Here is an 18,933-nt window from a genome sequence, read left to right on the forward strand (position 1 = left end):
AGGCGCATAAAGGAGAGTGACCCAACTTCCGTATTGCCGACAAAGCGATAGGGTCTCTCTCCTTTATGCGCCTTCTTTTTCTGGTTTTCCTCTTTATCCTCGTCGCTCACCACAATTTCCATGTCTGGGGCTGCGAACGCGGCCCCTGGAGCGGGAAAAAGACGGGCTGTCTTTCCGGCTGCTGACTTCCTTAGCATTCTCCGACTCGGAAGGGAAACTTTCATCTTCACAGGAGGTTCACATTCAAATCCGCCATCTGAGTCCGTGACGCTCACCACCTCGCCCTCGGCTTCTCTGAGCTCCTCCTCTGACTTTTCTTCCGGGCTTTCACACTGCTTCTTGCCGTTCGTTGGTGGTGTCTGCTCCGCCAATCGATCACTGCCCCCCTCCTCTCGGGTGTCCTCGTTCACCTCCATGATTACCTTCGACTCTCCCGTGTTCACCTCTTGTGTACGCCTTCCTCTGTTCTTCACCCCGGCATGACGGCGGTCTTGCAAATCAAAAGCTCTGTTCTCCGCCAGAGCCTCCGTCTCTACTACGTGCTGCGCCCTTGGCAGCTGGTCCAGTTGTGCTTCATGTGCCGGTGTCTGCACCGACGTCCCTGGACTTGTCAATTTGTCACTCACCACTCCCAGAACTTCGCTCCCTCTCCTGTGAGTTCTCCTCCTCTTCGTGACGCGGGAATCGGCCTCAGCATCCTCTCGCCCACTAGCGAAATCTTGAGGCAACTCAGTTCTTCGCTTCTCCTCTTTTTCCCCACCCGAGGAGAACTCTTCAACGCGCTGCCAAGGGGAGGGCGGAATTCCCGGAGACGGCTGTCCTTCGTCTCTCGTACACGGCTGCAGAACTGCGGAGACCCGTTCCCGTTTCCGCCTCAAAGAAAGACAGTCAGAGACCTGACACGAGCGTACGTAGAGGAGAAAAGGTAACACAGAGAAAGGCAACGGACCTGACGCGTACGAAGTCAGATGCGAGGAGAACGACGACCAATAAAGAGCGATGTCATGCGAAGGAGAGCCCGAAAAGAAAGGAAGGGGCACAGATGAAGCGTTTGACGGACTGGTAGTCAAACGAGGAACGAAAGGAAAACGAGACGAACGGGAGAAACAAGAAACCTGAGTATGAGGGTGGAGTGGACGGCAACACGCAGATTTTCGGAAAAAAGTCGGAGAAAATAGCGAAGAACTGTCCGGTTCTGAAGGGGCACGCGGAGAACCTGACTCTGATTCCTCCAAATCCACCAGTTCAACAGGGACGTAGGAGATGAGCCTTAGAGATGTTGAAATACCTCCGGTTTGGTTATCAAAGCTCGAAAGCGCATCTTCGCTTCGGACCGCTTTAGCTGCATCCGCAGGGAGGCCAACGTGTCGGCTAGAGCAGGTGGAACAAATGCCTCCACACTTACTGCATGCAACGCCCTCAGGATGAAGCAAGCACCATACAAGATACGGGGTGTTGTGAGAGCAGAAAGAGGTAGGCGCACATGTCTCCCTTCTTTGGTCCTTGAGGGAACAAACTGGAAATATCTTTTCAGCGTGCTGGCGCCACTCATCTCTCTGAAGATGCTCAGAAGTAGACCCAGGAGAAATCAAGCCAGAACATGCTACAGAGCTGGAACGTGTCACATCATCGGCAGCGATCACGTCTGGAGAAACTGGAGAAACAAATGCACGAGATAAGTGGTCGTTCGACGTGAAGTCATGCTGGCCGTCGGCACATCCATGAGCTGGAGTTTGATTACGTCGCTCCACCTCTCTCTCGCATGAGGCAGAGACGTGGGGAAGTCGGGAGGACAATGCCTGGGAACTTTCTGTACCGAACATAATGACATTCGAGTGTGAGATAGGCCGCAGTTGCTTTTCGGGATGCTCGGAAGTCGCTGAGAACGGCAGGAGGCTCTCGTCTTCCGAAGGAACTTGACTACCTAGCGGATATTGCTGCTCGTTCGCAGCAGAGGTAGAAGGAGAGAGATGACCAGGAGCGACCAAGAGAGAGGACTCGACCTCGTCGGAGCTCCGCACAGGGGAAGCACCTTCGGGTATTTCATCATCGATCGCCTCAACTTTCAGAAGCACCAACCAACCCCCGTGGTCTCCTCTGGTTTGTAAGTAGCCATCTTCGAACTCCGGCATGCGCCGGAACGGGTGAGTGTCAGCAGGAGGTTCTTGCCTTTGAAAGTCCGTTGTCACATTCGCACAAGAAAAAGTGCGTGTCATCTTGTTTTGCTTCCCGCTAGACACCCTGTATCCCTCACTATGCTCTTCTCTTTTCTCTCCCTTACTCTCAGATTCTTTCACTGTTACACCCGACGGCGAGACATGATGGGTTGTGCCCAGCTGGAGGTTCATGGTCTCCTTCTTTTCCGAGGAAATCTGGATTTCCCTGAGCGGTTGATCCGGGCGAGCACCACAGGTGACTCTACCCTCTTTGTATTGGCCGTTCTGCACTTTCATCTCCTCTTGTACACTTCCCGTCTTCCGTTGGTCGTCCTGGTTCGGTTGCGAACACTTCACAGGGGGCACTTGCTTCGAGGAATTCCCAGCAACCTTCCCATGAAAGGAAAAAGAAGACAACGATGCGCCGCCCAGGCGCAATGCTAGTAGAGACGAAGCGAACAGTATCTGCAATACTCTTCCTTCGACTCGAGCGCGTCCCGCCAAAAGGGTGTCAACCACAAACTTCTGGTACTCATCCCCCTGGTGCCGGAGCCCTGAGATAGAGCGAGGAGAGTTTGTTCGTACCCCTTTCAAAGCCGACGGTTCCTGGGGTGTTGCTGCGACATCGCCTGCACTATCATTTCCCTTCTCTGTCGTCGGCCGTGCAACAGTGCCACCCCTTTTCGCACTCCGACCGTGAGAGAGCTGACATTTCTGCCTGTCTTCGGCTCCTGCCTCTACCCTGCGGTCTTTCTCATCCACTCCGTCCGCATTTGGTTTTCCAGTCTCCTCTTCTTCCTCCGCCCCTCTGCTTTCGGATGTTGCTCTTCCGCCTGGTGCCTCCCTCCCTTCCTGTTCTAGAACGCTTGACTTACCCTCTGTCCCGTCCCCGGTCACATCTGTCCTTTCACCGTCTTTCCCTTGTATGTCAGTACCTTCTCGTGCTCTGTCACCTCTCACTCGTTCTCCAAATGACAGGACTTCTGCTGTGCATACTTCCGCCGTGAGAACAGACCTCCTCGGTCCAGTCTCTCTGGTCCTTGAGTGCGCCTCAGAGCCCTCCCCCAGCACCACCTCTGTCTGCCCTTCTATTACGATCGCCTTCCACTCCTCTCCCTCCTCCACGCCATTCATATTCTTTCGTTCCTTCTTTTTCTCGGTCTGCCGGAGATCGTTCCCTCTCTCCAATCTGTTGCCCGGACTCAGTCGTTTCTCTGTTAAACAGTGAAGAAGCTCTCTCCTGTGCAACTCTTCAGCCGAGGATCTACTACTTCTTCCAGCCTCCTGCAAGTCATCGTTCTCTTTTCCTGTGTCAGGCACGTCACTCGGCTCCCCCGCGCCGACACTCAGCGGACACCCGAGACCGGCGACCACCGAACTAAGGCGTCCCGACGTATTCTTCTGGCAGACTGATACACTCTTCACTCCTCTACGTAAAAACCCCTGAAGCTGTGGAGACAACAAGCAAGCCCCCCGTTCCAAATTACTTCCGCGTTCTCTCTTCTTGATATATTCCTGATTTAGACAACGGGTGTTCTCATCTGAGCCAGGCCGGCACGGGGAGAGTAGGAACTGAGCTTCATTAGCCATACGTCCGCCACTACCTCCAGAAGGAGAGCTACGGCTCGACATTTGCCCTGACAGCCTCTCTTCTGCCCTGAATGTACCTCTCCGCCTATCGAGTGATCCGATCACAGGTACCTGTCCTTGCTTCTCCAGCTGACAGTTCTCTGGCGCGAAGGCCCGGGAATAAGAGAAGGCATGCAAGGAAGTCACCAGAGAAGCGAGGTGTTTCTTGGAAGATCCCGTAGAGGAAAGAGTAGTCGCATACACAGCACGCGTATAAGCGTCAAACGCATCTAGCCTTGCTTTCTGTTGGTTTTGAATCATTTCAAGCTGCTTGATCCGCTCCTCGAGCTGGCTTGTGTAGCGCCTTTGATAACGGTACGCACCCGACAGAGCATTGAAGGCATCATGGAAAGACGCTGCAGCGGTCCGTAAGAGGTGAAGGCCTTCATCTTCTTCATCAGTTGCTTCAAAATCGTAGGAACGCCCCCTCGGGGAAGCAACACATCGAGCCTTCCCGCGACGGGCTGACTGGAAAAGGAAGCCGGACGGGGACGAGCGGCTGTGTTCCGGTCTTCGAGCATACGTAAACGCTACGTGCGGCTCAAGCGTATCTTGAAATCGGAGCTTCTCCGCTTCTTCCGCAGATAGCCCACTTCGCTTAAATGGACTTCTTGTGACTTTTTCTCTCTCTCCTGGGCAAGGGATAGTACGGGATGGAGGCGTCCAATCTTCTGACCTCCCTGCTTGTAGTCTATCCACATCTTGTCTTACAGAGGTCCCTGTTCTGTCCCTTGCCAGAAGAAACCGAGAGCTTTTGCACAAGGCTTCTCTGGGTTTTTCCTCATTCTGAGAAGCAGAAAAAAGAGCCCTCGGAAGTTTCCTCTCTGGCTTGGGAGATAATGCACCCAACCCGTGAAGACATCCCTCGCTTCTTTTGCGGAAAGCGACACCTTCGTTCTCCTGCAAGGTTGCTTGACGGTGCGTTGTCGTCTCGCGACAAGATATATCTCGAGTCCCACCAGTGTGCCAGCGTGAGGGCCCATCCGATCTCCGAAGGCACCGCTTCCTGTATGAAGAAGATCGAAGAGGCGGAGATCTAGTGAAGAGAGACGTAGACGCCGCCGTGTTGTATGATCGTCTTGCGACGCCTATTCTCCATCGTTGCAGCTCGCCCTTACCATGAGTGATGGATGGCGGAGCCGAATATGATGTGATACGTACTGACTCGACATCCCTGCTTTGCCTTGAGGTGCCTAACCGAGGACATGAACGGATACCTTCGCTCAATACAACGGGTACCGGAGAGCCCTTCCATCTCTCCTTTCGCTGTGACTGGGTGACGGATTTCGATGGAGTTTGTACCCTAGGAGAGCCGCCTAGTTTAGTAGAAAAACACGGCAAGGAAACAACGGGGCTGCTCGGTTTCAACTTTTGCTTTAAGCCATCGTTGTAACTGGAGCGGAAGGCAGCCTGGCTGCTTCCATCAATCCTCGTAGGCGATGACAATACAGATGTTTCATTGCGAGATGGCCGTCCGCCAGGACTTTGAACCAATTGAGTAAGAGGTAAGTTTTTGTTCAGATCTTCTTCCGATACACTCCAGACAGAGTAGCGCCTCCTCAGTTCGTCTGACCAAGAGAACTGAGACGAAGGAAAACAAAGGCCAAAGACTCCATCATTTAGCTTTCTGCCCTCGTCCCCCTCCTCCTGGCGGTCAATGTCCACTCCCTGGTCTTTACTTTGGTCCTCTCCTTGGACTAACACTGAGAAGGGAAAGCTGTTTGTCTCCTTCGCCCTTGCCGCCGGAGTCTTTCTCGAACTAAGGAGCACAGGTGATAAAGAGAGACGGGTATCCCGAGAGGAGGAGGAGGAGGCGGGTGATGCGACATCGTAGTCCTTGCTACGTGAATGTTTTTCCTGTGTGTTATGCGTGGTAACTGTTGTACTTTCTTCACCACATTCCTGTCCTCCTAGTTCTGTGAAAAGAGACGTCCGTCTCCGGTGTGAGACCGCATTAGCCGGATGGTTCTCAGGAAGGTCCTGGCCTTGACTTGCGGAAGAAGACGCCAGCATCTCCGCGTCTTACGTGAGAAGAAATATGCTCTCGGACTGTCTGTTCTTACGGCGACTGTTTATACGGAGCCGTAAGATGTACCGAAGTACTGCCTACATCTTATCCATACCGGTGTCAAGTGACAAGCCAACGGAGGGCCTCGTAAAACTGGACGGTCTAAGAGGGGGGGGTTCTCATGTGAGCCAGTCGTCATGAGTCGGGAGGGGGCGGGCGGAACCTGCCTCGTCAATGCTTCCTTAAAAATTAGAGGAAACACCCAGGTTTGCGCCTCCTCAGGAAACACACCATGCTCGTCAGGGAACGGCATGCTCAGCGACCGATCCTGCACACATTGGAACGAGCGGCAGCGTCTAACTCGAGCAACGTAGGATGTCAGGAGAGGTAAGCCAGGAATCCGGAGCGGGCTAGAACAGACTAGAGATACATTAAAGATGATAAGATAAATTGATCTGAAACGATATTCTGCAGATCCCCAATACCCGGGCATTGCAGGACTGACCCTTGATACAGTCCTTCCCGTATACAAAACAACGAGGTGACAGATAGCTTCGTTTACAATGACGGAGACTTAACAAAGTAGAGGAGAGAAGAAGGCCAACCACATACGAAAAGAAGACGCCGAGACCAATGCTACACGGCTTTCTCCGCTTCCTCGGAGTGTGCTGACTTCTGGATATCGCGTCTGCCTTTGAACCGCCGAAGGAACTATGCAGTTTGGCTAGGAAGAAAGAGAAGCGAAGTGTGGAAGACACGCGAATCCCGGTAACGGCGAAAAGAAGATACTGTGTCTGATACTGTCCAAGTGGGACTTTCCTTCCATGGTGGCGAAGAGTGCATCCACGGGTAATTTGAAACTGTACCCAACGAAGACGACAACGCCGGTCATGTGTCCTGACAACTGAAAGACAAGTCGTATTGGCGAACGTCTTCTGACTAGTCATTCCAGTACAGAGGTGCATGCAAGTAGAAGACTCATCGCGTGAAAGAAGGACACCGTAACACGACCACCGCGACCCAACTGCTGGAGAAACGGCAAGGCAAGCGGAAGGCCTTCTTCAGGATTTCCAGGAGCAAGCACAGCAAGGCAAAAGCGGTAAGAACCTCCACAGGCGCTGAGAAGGAAGGTTCTGCACCCTGTATCGATACGGTCAACAGATGCACTCACGAGCAGCCATCGACTTCGAAATTCACGGCTCTCTCGTCCGGGCATAATCTCTCAAGGAAAGCCGCGTAAGTGGACCGAACCGCAAGCGGGTGTGCAGTTCGTGGACTAGCAGGCCACGTGAAGCCTGTTACTACAGGGCAAGAAAGCTCTACGGACTGCGACGGCTGGAACTCGCCCGGAAAGAAGCGGTGTGGTCTTGCTACCGCTTGACATCAGGAACAATAAGGAGCTGACATGACACACCCATACTGGCTGCCAGGACTCTTCCTGCACAAGAGGAAATGAGAACTCGGGATCATTGTAGGCGGGTATGCATATGTGTGGAGGCCGGCAAAACAAGTTGTAAAGGGTTGACCCGAGGAAGGCTCACACAAGACTCTGTCCGGACACGGCGGGTGACGAGCTGTCAGCCAGCTGGGGAAAGGCATAGTGAAAAGCAGTGCACACGAGGTTTAAACACTAAACTGCTTGTGAGTGGGCTGCTCCACATTAGTCGTCCTTCACCGCTGCAGAATAACACCGCGTCTGAGCCGCGCTCTTGAAGATTGAGAGCGCTCTAGCACCGTGAGCGCATGCAAGGTGACCCTGTGCTGCGAGTATCGCTGCAGCACAGAAGGCGATCTATCTCCGGAGAGAGCAGAAGCTGTTGCACGTGCCGAACACGAGAAAGCGGTCCGAAACATGTTAGCCGGAACCATTTCAAATCCATCGTCATGTATTGTAATCTGGGAAACTGAAGTCTTACACAGGACCGTGTGGGCGTAGTTTCGTCGTTCAGTACACGCCTCAGCCTCAATCGATGAGAGCAGTGTGCCCCAGGGCCTCACGCAGGGCGGCCGCACCGACAAACTCCGATCTACGAAGACACACAGGTTGTGATGATGGAGGCGCCGGAGATTGTTCTCGACAGCGAGGTCCGCACCCTGATGTCATAGGAAAGGCAAGCGTCTCCCCGGGAAAGGAGTGAGAATTAAATTACCAGGGAACTTTGAGTGCCGCCTCAGGGAAGATTGGTAGCTGGCTGCTAGAGCCCCGCTCCCCTCTCGCGCCTGGCCGGACTGCGCCGCACATGCCCCACCCGTTACTGGTTGACAAGACAAAGAGGAAGAAATGAAAAGACCGAAGGTTGCTAGTACGACACGTCGAGATTATCAAACTACCGAATTAACGCTTTAACGACGAACGCAAGAGCTCAACGGGACTGGCAACCACGGGACACCCGGATTATTAGGAAGCGGGTACTATATAAGTTCCCGGCGGCCACACAACTTGCCCTGCTATTCCTTTATTTAGCCGAGCTTTCCTTCTGGGAGAAAAGCAGGGTTGCGACCGCCATGCTTTCTCTTCTCTTCGGTGTCTATTCGCCCGTCCTTTTAATCAGAAATTCTGGGATTCCGTGTTGTCCTTTCTCTCATAGTAGAGGGCTTCGGATTCCTTCACCACTGGCGACGCCTGTCCCCTGGTTTTTGCCAGCTTTTGATTGCGTGCGTGGCCGCCTTCCTCCCCCTTTTCTCGTCTCCCTCCATCGATACACCGGGCGCAGACGTTGATTAGCGTGTTCTTTGCTTTTCTGCTGCCCCCTTTGTCCCTATTCTCTATTCTCCTGTTTTCTTCAGCACCCCGTGGGGTGTCAATTCGTTGGGACAGACTGGGCTCGTCTCATTGGCCGTGGCGCCGGTGGTGTTCGTTCTTTATGCATCCCTCCTCTTAACACTTCTTCATCAATCTCACTCCGTTATTTGTCTCATTTTTTTCTCGTGTTCGGTGAGCTTCCCACTGCTGTGTGTTTTTCAAGGTAGCGGCACGGTTCTGGAAGAGCACACACTGGAAAAAGCTACTAAAGGGGGGACGACTGGGCACGGGGCGAACGTCAATAGCGTTGCCTTTTATGCATCGGTTTCTTTTTGCACAGCAACGGGGTGATGGTTCACGGTTGGTAGCACATAGCTCGCTTTCTTTTTTTGTTCTTGCACGGTAGTACCGGTCCGTCCCGGCGATTTCTTCTACTTTCCTCCCACTCCTACGGTATCCTTCGCGCCCCGCGTTCTTGCATCTTCTTTCCATGCAAGGGCCTGGACTTGTTACCAACAGGATCTGCATTGTGGACGAGGTTCTGAGAGAGCGTTGTCTGCCCTCTCGTGGTGCGCCAGTTCCTTTTCCCACATAGCAGCGACACAGCGAGGATAGGAGACAGAGATTGTTTTCGACAGGCCTCTTTCTCGCCGCGTGCCGCTGCTCCGACTGACAGCAGTGGCTACCGGAGCCTCTTTTCTTTTTCACCAAGGACAGGTCATCAGATCTGCTCTTCTATTGTGTGTACATGCACGTGGTGGACACGGCATTAGGGGTTATAAGAGCGGAGAGGAACACTGCTTTGTTGAACCGTCTCTTCTTTTCCAGTTGCTTCGTCAGGTCAAGCGAAGAGACATTCCGAAACGAGACAAGCGCCTTCTCCGCCCTCATTCAACTCTCCCCGGGTGGACCGTAGTTGACCGTGTGCGTCTTCCTCTCTAGCCTCTTTATCAAGATGGAAAGAAAACTAGCAGATCGACGATCCACGTACAAGAAGAACTTTGACGACCCTCGTCGTAAGAGGGAGGACTTGCAGGTGAGCTCACGTGTATGAACCTGTCGCGACCTGTGTACACAAGTGCGCATGATGGAATCCAGACACAATCGCGCATGTACTTTTGCTTTCCGTCTTGTATATGGTTCTTTTCTATGAGTTTTCCGTTGTACGTGCTGTAGTTCCCACGTGTTCACAGTTACCCAACTGGTCGACGGGCCACACACGGAGATCAGCACTCGGAACTCTTTTGTCCTGAAGCAACCGAAAAGAAAGTGTGCCGCGTCTCCGTAGGTAGAGCTAGGCCAGTCAAAGACTGCTTGTCGATCACAGTCAATTAGATTTGCAGTGGCACCATTACCGCTTTCTCTCGGCTTCTCGTGAAAAAGCGGTCCGTTCGTTTTCTTGTGCTGCCCAGCGTACTGGGCAGTGATGACGTGAGGAAATTGAAGGTCGAATGAAAAATACAGGAGTATCAGCAGTGCACTAGGGACGACTAGGATCCACTAAGAGATAAGACGACGCTTCCGCAGTCGGATGAACTCTTCCGTAGCAGTTGGTGATCGACGAGGGAGTGAGCGGCATACTTGTTAGGACACACCGTAGTTAAAAACAAGAGACCTGCTTTCGTCACTTTGGTTATCCTCTCCCACCTTCTACCTTCTCTGGCATTCCTTCAAGATATGAAATCTAGATCATGCATTCGTGGTGTCCGCGTTCAATGAAAAACCTTGTTAAACAGGAATCAGAACAATTTGTACCTTTCCTCGGTCATCCTTGCCCTGAGGAAAGAAGCCTTTTGATCAAGAAGGTTGTGTAACTGCTTTCACTCAAAGTTGTCTTGTCCTCTCCCGCTTCTCTATTCATTCGGGACGTACCTTGCCTCGACTGGTTCCGTCTCTCTTGTAACGGCCATCCTCCCCTTTTCTATCGCCAGTGTCATTACTTTCTCTCTCATAAGTCTTGGATACGCACTACTGTAATCACTGCCGTAGCTGTCCCTTGTTATTTTGTGGTTAGTCTCTCCTCTTCCTTCAGAATCTTCTGTCTGATAGTAACTGAAGTGCATTCATCCTGTTCGACGCCGGTCTTTTTCCTTCTCTTTTCTCTTGGGGCTTCCAGGCCTGGCTGCTTTGGCCTTCCGTTCGCAAGCCACTCACTTTTGTCCTTGCTCCCTTAGTTTTTGGGTTGGTTGTGCTCGGCCTGTCAAACGTTGGGTGTGTCTGTACTGTACACAATGTGTCCTTTTCTCCGCAGCTGCAGATTCGTAAGACGCACCGAGAACAAAACTTAGCGAAGAAACGTGCAGAGCTCTTTGCTGGTCCTGATGGAGTCACTCCTGGCGCTGGAGCTTTTGGAGGCCTCCCGGGCCAAGGAGGGGCAGGGGATATGATGGGTCAGCAGCATGGTATCGGAGGAGCAGGAGGGATGGACGCATCGGTAGGCGCCGGCGGAGTCGGTCAGCCTCAGGCAGACTTCACCTTCAAAACGGAGCGCTTGCCTGAGATGATGGCTATGCTTATGAGTGATGATCCGCAGCAGCAATTCAATGCTACCGAGCAGTTCCGGCGGGCACTTAGTATCGAGTCAAGACCTCCGATTCAAGAAGTTATTGAGGCTGGTAAGGAAAGGATGGCACACACTCTTTTGTAGTAACAAGGCGAATACGCGAACCGTATATCTCTTTCCCCTGTAGGAAAACACATACTGCTTCCTTTGACTATGATAGACGCCACCTGGACTGTGTTGGTGAGTGAGATAGTAGTGCGTGCGTAGAGGCGGGGTAAGTACCCCCAAGGTTACTTATGTCGCGGTATTTTTCTGTACACGTTAGGGAGTATCTCCTCTAATGCCGGACAGCAGGTTCTTCATACGTTTTCTCCGTGCAGTTCAGTAAAATTTGCGGGGAGTTGCCGGGGCTAGTTCAGACGCGTCAAATGTAGTCGTCACATGCAAAGAAATTCCGGACGTAGCAGAGAGTTGCTGTAGCTGCGCCGCCTGCGCGACAGAAGGAGGGACGTGGCTGACAGTGAATGTGCTCTGTTAAGTGTTCTTGCGTCCAGGTTTGGACTTTTTTCTTCTGTACGTGATTGTGAAGCGCACCTGCTATTTCTGTGACCCTACAGGTGCCGTGCCATTGTTCGTCAAGTTCCTGCAGCGGCATGACGCGCCGCGCATGCAGTTTGAGGCCGCATGGGCTCTCACGAACATCGCATCCGGTACTCAGCAGCAGACACAGGTACGAGACATCAAACCTTTCATTGCTGCGCTTTATTCCTCCTCCGTACACTGGTCAAGATCATCTGCTCGGGGACACACTCATCGAGACCATTCAAGAATGTGTTCTGCATGCAGCGGAAGTATCCATTGTGCTTGGAGGACGTGCTGCCATCTGGCGTCGTCTGTCTAGCTGTGTGTCCATACTAAAGTAACTCGTCTACACAAGTGTTTCAAGTGTATAGTCCAATTCTCTGGAGCCCTTGCATTTCTGCCGCACCTACTGCCTGAACTCACTGAAACTCGCATATCGACAGCTGGTTCGAGTCGTTAGTTGTCTACATATCTGTCAAATGCCCTTCTGTTGCGCCCTTCCCTTACCGTTGCCGCTTCCGCCCTTCTCTATTGGGTTCATGGAGGTGTAGTGGGGTACTTTCCTGTTTCTTGCGTATGTGTGGTGAACACGTATGTTTCAAGCTCGTAGAGAGCCCAATCACGAGTCCCCGATGTCACTCTGTGGCGCGGATGCGCGGACGGTCACTAGAAGTCGCATGGAACCTGTCGCATTTCGTCGTGGGACGAATCTCGCAGGAGAAGCCTGTTCTCCCTCCTTCAGTGTATGTTACCTGTTTCGTAAAGCATTCGGAAGTGCGTTCTCTAGTTCCGTTGGCAGTCGGGCTCGTTCTACTTGAGTCTTTTGAATGAATACCAAGGTGGAGTGACTGAAGCAAATGATTGCTCAGCGCGTATACGTAAGGCTTGTTGCACTGCTGTCTTTGTTGCGAATCTCCCCTGCAGGTTGTCATTCAGCATGGAGCAGTACCTATTTTCGTCCAGCTATTGTCTTCGCCAGCAGAGGATGTCCGGGAACAAGCTGTATGGGCTTTAGGAAACATAGCGGGAGACTCGCCTCAGTGCCGAGATCTCGTACTACGGGAAGGTAGGTAGTGGTATGTGGTTTTGTGAGTTCTCCGGCTTCAGCGCTCTTGGGCCATACGGGGGCGGCTTAGGTCTCCACGTACTGTTGCCGATTGTGCAGTACTCTTCGATAAGAGACACGAGTGTGTTGGAGTCCTTGCGGTTTAAGAGGATTGCACTCTTTTTCTCATTCTGCTCCGACTCTATGAAGCACCAGTACAACTATGCTAGCTACAACAGGACTCGGTGTGCTAAGGGACTCGTTGGCAGGGAGACGGTGGTTTTCATTTTCTTGCGCTGTTGTGGTTTTCAGGCGTTCTGACCCCACTGCTTGCGCAGCTGAACGACCCGGATGCCAAGTTCACGATGAAGCGCAACGCGACGTGGACCCTGTACGTAGTATTGCCGCCGTCTGGATATAGATCATACGCGGGTGGACGTACTTCAGTTCGAGCGTACAGAGATGTGTCTATTGATTGCTTCTTTGTAATCCATTAAGTACATCGGGTGCTTGATCTGCGGCTGGGTTGCTGGTTAGGCCCCCAAGCTAAGACCGTTTTTAGGTGCCCTTCATTTCTTTCAGCAGCTCTGGTGTACTTGGTATCTACTTCCTCACACTGGAATCCAAGGGACCGGGAAGGAGCTCAGGAAGTCGCAGGAGAGGGAAGGTGTACACGGATGGGTCTTCGTGTATCCAGAGGGCCGAGTTCTTTCCTTGCACTGGTGTACCGCGCGGGCGGACGAGAGGCAGTCCTGGTATTTGCTGGTGGGCGCAGCTGCTTTCTGAACGATTGTTCGCAACCTCGCACGGGTGAACGTGAAAAGAGACAGAGGGTTTCTTGTTACGAGTGCAAAATATTCGTTGGTTGCACTACGAGGAGCACGTACTCAACTGTGTCATGTCTTGGTTATGCTCACAATAATGAAGCGGCTCTGTTTCTCGTATGGGGTGGGTGGTGATGCAGCTGTTGGGGTTGTGGTTGGTCCGGGGTGTTTGCATGCAGGTCCAACCTATGTCGAGGGAAACCTCAGCCTCCTTTTGAATGGGTCCAGCCCGCCCTTAGTACCCTGGCCAAGCTAATTTACTCCACCGACCTTGAGGTAGGCCGTGTCATACATGAAAGAAGATCTCATCTATCGACGGAAGCGGGACCCGCTTCGGTGTTGGACCAAGAATGATGGAGCACCACTCCCTGGGTGCCCGATTGAGATGCGCGCCAACAGGAAGAAGTAGATGAAGGCTAGATTCTCTCGTCTCCAGTGTATGGAGAGTGATAGCGTATCATGGTGTGTCCGTGCATATGAGCAGTCTACAGAAACAAGCAAAGTGACGTAGCCAGTTGTACGTGTCTGTCGTAGTCATATGTTTTGTTTTGTTTTGCACCTACTGTGATGGTAGCAGCTGGTGTGTGACCTTTTTCTTATCGAAAGATCTCAGACGAATGGTTTCCCGGGCCGCGCCTCCGTACATAGAATCTTCTACTTGCTGTGCTGCCCTGTACCCTGATACGGTGACGTTAGTCCTCTGTATTGAGATGCGAAGGCCAGACGACTTGCTGCAGTCCAGGCAGTTCTGCTCTCACTACACAGTCATTTGCGTTGGTGCTTCGAAGGTTGTTTGGTTGGTTGGCTCTTGACGCTCTAGCATAGTAAACTAACTTATGGTGTGTGAACGTCTATTATACAATGGCCTGGTATCGTGTGTGGTCCCGCCTGAAATCAGAACAGCGGAGGAGGTACATCAACGGTCACAACTCGGCACTTGGCAACACTGATGCTTTGCCGTAAGGGGGTTCACCTTCCCTCCAGGTTGTTCACTTCCTAGTAATGGGATCATAGGTTGCCCGCTAGACTTCGACCTCTGCGAGGATACAGAGACAAAAGCTAGACGGGAACTGAAGCCAGTTTCAGGCGTTGGGTGGACGAGAGTTTGTCCGGAGAAGACTGTCGATCAAGAAGTTTTGATTGGGGGGGGCGCGTCTGTGTCCTCAGGTTTTAACGGATTCCTGCTGGGCTCTCTCCTATATCTCCGATGGCCCGAATGAGCGAATCGAGGCTGTCATTGAAGCAGGTAGGCACTCCGTTGTTTCTGAGGAGCGTCGAGTTTCCGTTCTGGTGTATCAAAGCTATCCTTCTAGTGCTGAATCGTCCTGCGCATCTGTATACTCTTACCTAGGTAGATGACGTGGTGTACTCGCGTCTCCAGGCGCAAGGTCCCTGCATGTATTTCTTCAACACCAGCCAGCGGGTTCTATACGTATCTGTTTATGCGTATCTTTTCTGTGTCATGCGGTCACTGAGGAAGAATCACTGCGACAAGGAAAATGAGAAAGTGTTTGTGGTGCTTGTTAGCGCGAGTTATGATCATTGTACTTCTCGCTCTAGGGCCTTGCTCTCCATCGTCGGAAGGTTCTTATTGCACGCTTTTCAGCTTCGTATTACATATTCAGTGTCTAGACACGCTCGCTTTCAGCAAGGGGGAAAAGTGGAGATCCTAAAACGGCTCGAAAACACTCGAAATTCATCTTGTTTCGCGTAAGCCTAGAGTTTGCGGGCGCTGGGAAGGATGCCTCCTCTCGATTGTAAGCATGAGGTTCTCGTGTTTCATGTCTGCTAGGAAAGCGAGTGCTTCAGCACATGATGATATTTTCTCCTTTGTACTTTAGGGGTAGGACTCTGGTCGTAATGACGGTTCCACTTCGCGTGGTTGTTTCTATTCCTGAAGGAGGCACAGTCTTAGTGAATTGTATATAGGGGGACCCGGTGTGTATGTACCGCTTTTCAGGTGTCAGTCGCCGGCTTGTCGAACTGCTGGATCACAAATCTACAGTTGTGCAGACTCCTGCTTTACGAACCGTGGGCAATATCGTTACTGGTGAGGAAGATGTTCTCGATATGATTTGAGGGAAACAGTCTCACCGGACGATGTCTCACGAGGGTGGGTTTCTTCGGGAGTACTCAAGTTTCTGCTTCCGTTAAGACTCGAGTGCTCTCACTTTTATAGTCACCAGCGGTGACCGGTGCAGGACAGATAGACAGGTGGTCTATCCTGGCAATCAGGAATGCTGTGTGGGAGCGCGCGCTCTGAGGGGTGCTTACACTGTAGACGAATTTACGGACGACGGAGCTGCAAACTAATGACAGAACCCACAGCAAGTGTAGGATAGGTAGCAGTTTATCCGCCATTGCAGGCTTGAGTCTGTGTCAGGTCATTTCGGAGTCTCAAGTACCTGCTAAGTCTCATTATAGCATGTACACGCGCTTTGATCTCAAGCTGCACACGTTTTCAGATGAGGACTCTGAGGTTGCTTGAAGCTCGCTGGTGGTCTTTTAGAACCTACGTTCTTATTCTCTGTCTTCCATTAGTTAGCATGATGCTGTGCATAAAGAATGAGATGCAGTTGTGTTGCAGAACAGCGGCGCGTGCGCATGCTCAAACGAGCGCGGGGCTTATCACATTGCGCGCACAGCTCATATCGGGCCGATGTTTTCGGATGAGAGTAACTCGCGCAACCTGTATAGTCATTCTGTCTTGTTTTTCCTTTTCTATTTTCCAGGTGATGATCGGCAGACAGAAGTGGTGATTCTGTGTGAGGCTGTTCCCGCACTGCTGAAACTTCTTTCGTCTCCAAAGAAGTCGATCCGGAAGGAAGCCTGCTGGACCATCTCAAACATTACTGCAGGTTCGTCTGTGTAGGCGTGCACGGTTAGCAGCTGGATGAGAGATCGAGGCGTATCCATGCCTACGGGCTTGGGGAATTTTGAAGTATGCCTGCAGAACTTCGGGAACTTGCGGTTTGCCCCTGACCGACTGCGGTCAAGAAGGCCTTGGATAGAGTCTTCCCGCTGCTTGTGACTGTGTAGTACACTTACAGGTCGTTCTGCCTGTCATGCCTCTCGTTTTCTTCCGTCCCCTATTTACTCTCGTGGCCAGCAATAAGTTTGCTTTGTATATCCGCTGGAGCTACCTTCATGGTCCCATCGGATGGATTGTTTGTATTTGTGAGGTCCGAATTACATGGGCATTCTTTTCACTTCTCTTGCCGAGTACGGGCGTCAGCCTCTGTCTAAGGCACGCCGTAGGATTTCATAAACGGTCAAGCCCCCGTAGCTCAGTTGGTTAGAGCGTCGGTCTTATGAGCCCAAAGTCGTGGGTTCGATCCCCACCGGGAGCAGTGCGGTGTTAAAAGAATGGATCGTACTTCGGAGAGTTCAGAAAGAATGTGAGGAAGGCCCTGCCTTTCCGTTCGAGGTTATGAGAGCAGTTTGGCACAATGGAAGGGAAACTGCGGGTGGTTTAGACAGCCCCAAGTTGTACGGTAACGAATGTCCCTTTTGTGTTTTATCTGAGGAGAAGAGAGTGCTGATATTTTTTGGTGACTTAGATGCCATCTACAGGCAGTCGGTTGGGCGGCGTCGCTATAGTTTCATCTTACGTGGCTTTGTTGGCCTACAATTCACAAGTGGAAAGGCTTTGTTTTTTCTTAACCAGTGATTGAAGAATGCAAACCTGATGTCCGGCTGTCTGACTAACATTCATTAGTGTTCCGCATACTTCCTCACGTGTAATTATATCTGTGTTCATCATGATTTGCTTTTGCAGCAGGAGCAGCAGCCCCGTACTTCTTTCTGTCTGTCTATGTGTATATCTTTGCACAGGCAACAGAGATCAAATTCAGCGGGTGATTGACGCAGGATTGATTCCGCCCTTGATTGAGCTGCTGAGCACGGCGGACTTCGATGTGCGCAAGGAAGCTGCATGGGCTATAAGTAATGCAGCGTCAGGTGGGAACAACTACCAGGTCGAACAGTTGGTTAACTGTGGCTGCATCAAGCCACTATGCGACTTGTTGACAGGACAAGATCCGAAGATTGTATCGGTGGCATTAGAAGCGTTGGAGAATATCTTACGAGTTGGAAAAATCAAGAAAGAGCAACAGAATCTCCAAGAAAATCCCTTTTGTCAGCTGATTGAACAGGCCGATGGTCTTCCCATCATCGAAAAGCTGCAGGATGTCAGCCATCAGGATATTTATGAGAAGGTGAGGAAGATAAGGCGTACAAGAGGGTCAAACGCAGTAAGACGTGTATCCCGGGCGTCCCTTGTTATCTCGGCACAGTAGAGCATTACTGTTCTTTCTTTACTAAGCAACACAGATTTAGAGTAATGGCGCCGTCAGTGACTATGTTGGTCGTTGTTACGATCCTTGTGGGGAGAGAGATACTTGAAAGGAGGCTGTCAGTTGGGGCTAAATAGATGTGAATATCTTACCGTTACATCCCGTCGCGACTCCGCTATTGTGAGACGGTGCCGCGTACGTAGTGGGGAGTGACGGCAGAAGGCGTTCAGTTACGACGTGTGGCCTGCAATCTCACGGAAAGAGCAATGATGCCGACGGGGAGGTAAAGTGAAGGAAAGGACAGGACAGTCTTGTTATGATGAGGGGATGCGGTACACTTGTTCGTGGAGTAGCTGCTCTAGTGCAGAAGCGTAGTAAAGGAAGCTTTTTCACCTTCGTGCACATCAGTTGTATCTTCGCTATATGCTTGGGTTTCAGGCGTGGAGAATCATTTGTAACTATTTTTCGTACGAAGAGGTAGAAGACGATGTGGACGTGGACGCACCAGGGCCAGGTGCTGCCGCTATGGCACCCCATGCCCCAGGTCAAGTCAGCGCTTTTGGCACGTCGGCCCCACAAGGCGGTTTCAACTTCGGTCAATAAAGTTTGAAGGCTATTGCTGTCTGTTCCGCGCAGCCGGAACAGCAATGATAGTTGGGATTGGCATGACCTCCAGCTGACGGTTAGATGGAGATGAGAGCATCTAATGAACCCTGATCACAATAAGGTGTCTGTTCGCCCTACGTCTCCGGTGGTGCCGTGTATTTCTGTTGAAGAGGACTGATGAAGCAGAGGAGAGAGGTCCAGAGAGTGTACCTGCATGGTGTCGCTGCTCGCGCCCCGGCTAGCCAATCAAGTTCTGATTCGCGCTGACTCGTCCTTACTACTCAGTGAAGTGTGCACAGCTTCGTATATCAACGGTGACTTGTCTAGAGAACTCCGATAGCTACGTGATTTGCACGTTGTTTCTGGTGAGATCTACTTCTTCATGTCCACTTCCGTTTCTTTACGTGGGAAGAAGAAAATCGACGGAGACGTTCTTCTGGTAACGCAGCGTCTGTGCCTCACGTCAGCTGGATTGTTTTTTGTTTGTGTCTGTACAGTGGATACTGTGGCCCGTAGGTATTCAGTTACTCTGGGGGGCGTGC

At 51.7% G+C, this 18,933-nt stretch overlaps 2 protein-coding genes across 2 annotated transcripts; one reads left to right on the top strand and one right to left on the bottom strand.

Moving 5' to 3' along the window:
- Positions 1 to 2: 2 nt before the first annotated feature.
- On the bottom strand, positions 3 to 8,127 carry CSUI_008551 (uncharacterized protein; the record flags this gene model as incomplete). The annotated part of the gene is made up of 1 exon (XM_068068680.1): positions 3 to 8,127. A coding segment is annotated over exon 1 (5,796 nt), but the record flags the coding sequence as incomplete, so codon positions are not given.
- Positions 8,126 to 18,388, top strand: CSUI_008552 (importin alpha; the record flags this gene model as incomplete). The annotated part of the gene is made up of 11 exons (XM_068068681.1): positions 8,126 to 9,572; positions 10,788 to 11,151; positions 11,657 to 11,769; positions 12,546 to 12,687; positions 12,979 to 13,057; positions 13,670 to 13,766; positions 14,658 to 14,736; positions 15,451 to 15,540; positions 16,223 to 16,348; positions 17,325 to 17,707; positions 18,224 to 18,388. The coding sequence occupies exons 1-11, from the start codon at positions 9,492 to 9,494 to the stop codon at positions 18,386 to 18,388; spliced, it is 1,719 nt and encodes a 572-aa protein (XP_067919344.1). The 5' UTR covers positions 8,126 to 9,491.
- Between the last annotated feature and the right edge of the window lie 545 nt (positions 18,389 to 18,933).

This window comes from Cystoisospora suis, assembly GCF_002600585.1.
Source record: "Cystoisospora suis strain Wien I chromosome Unknown contig_4821, whole genome shotgun sequence".
Lineage (NCBI taxonomy): Eukaryota > Apicomplexa > Conoidasida > Eucoccidiorida > Sarcocystidae > Cystoisospora > Cystoisospora suis.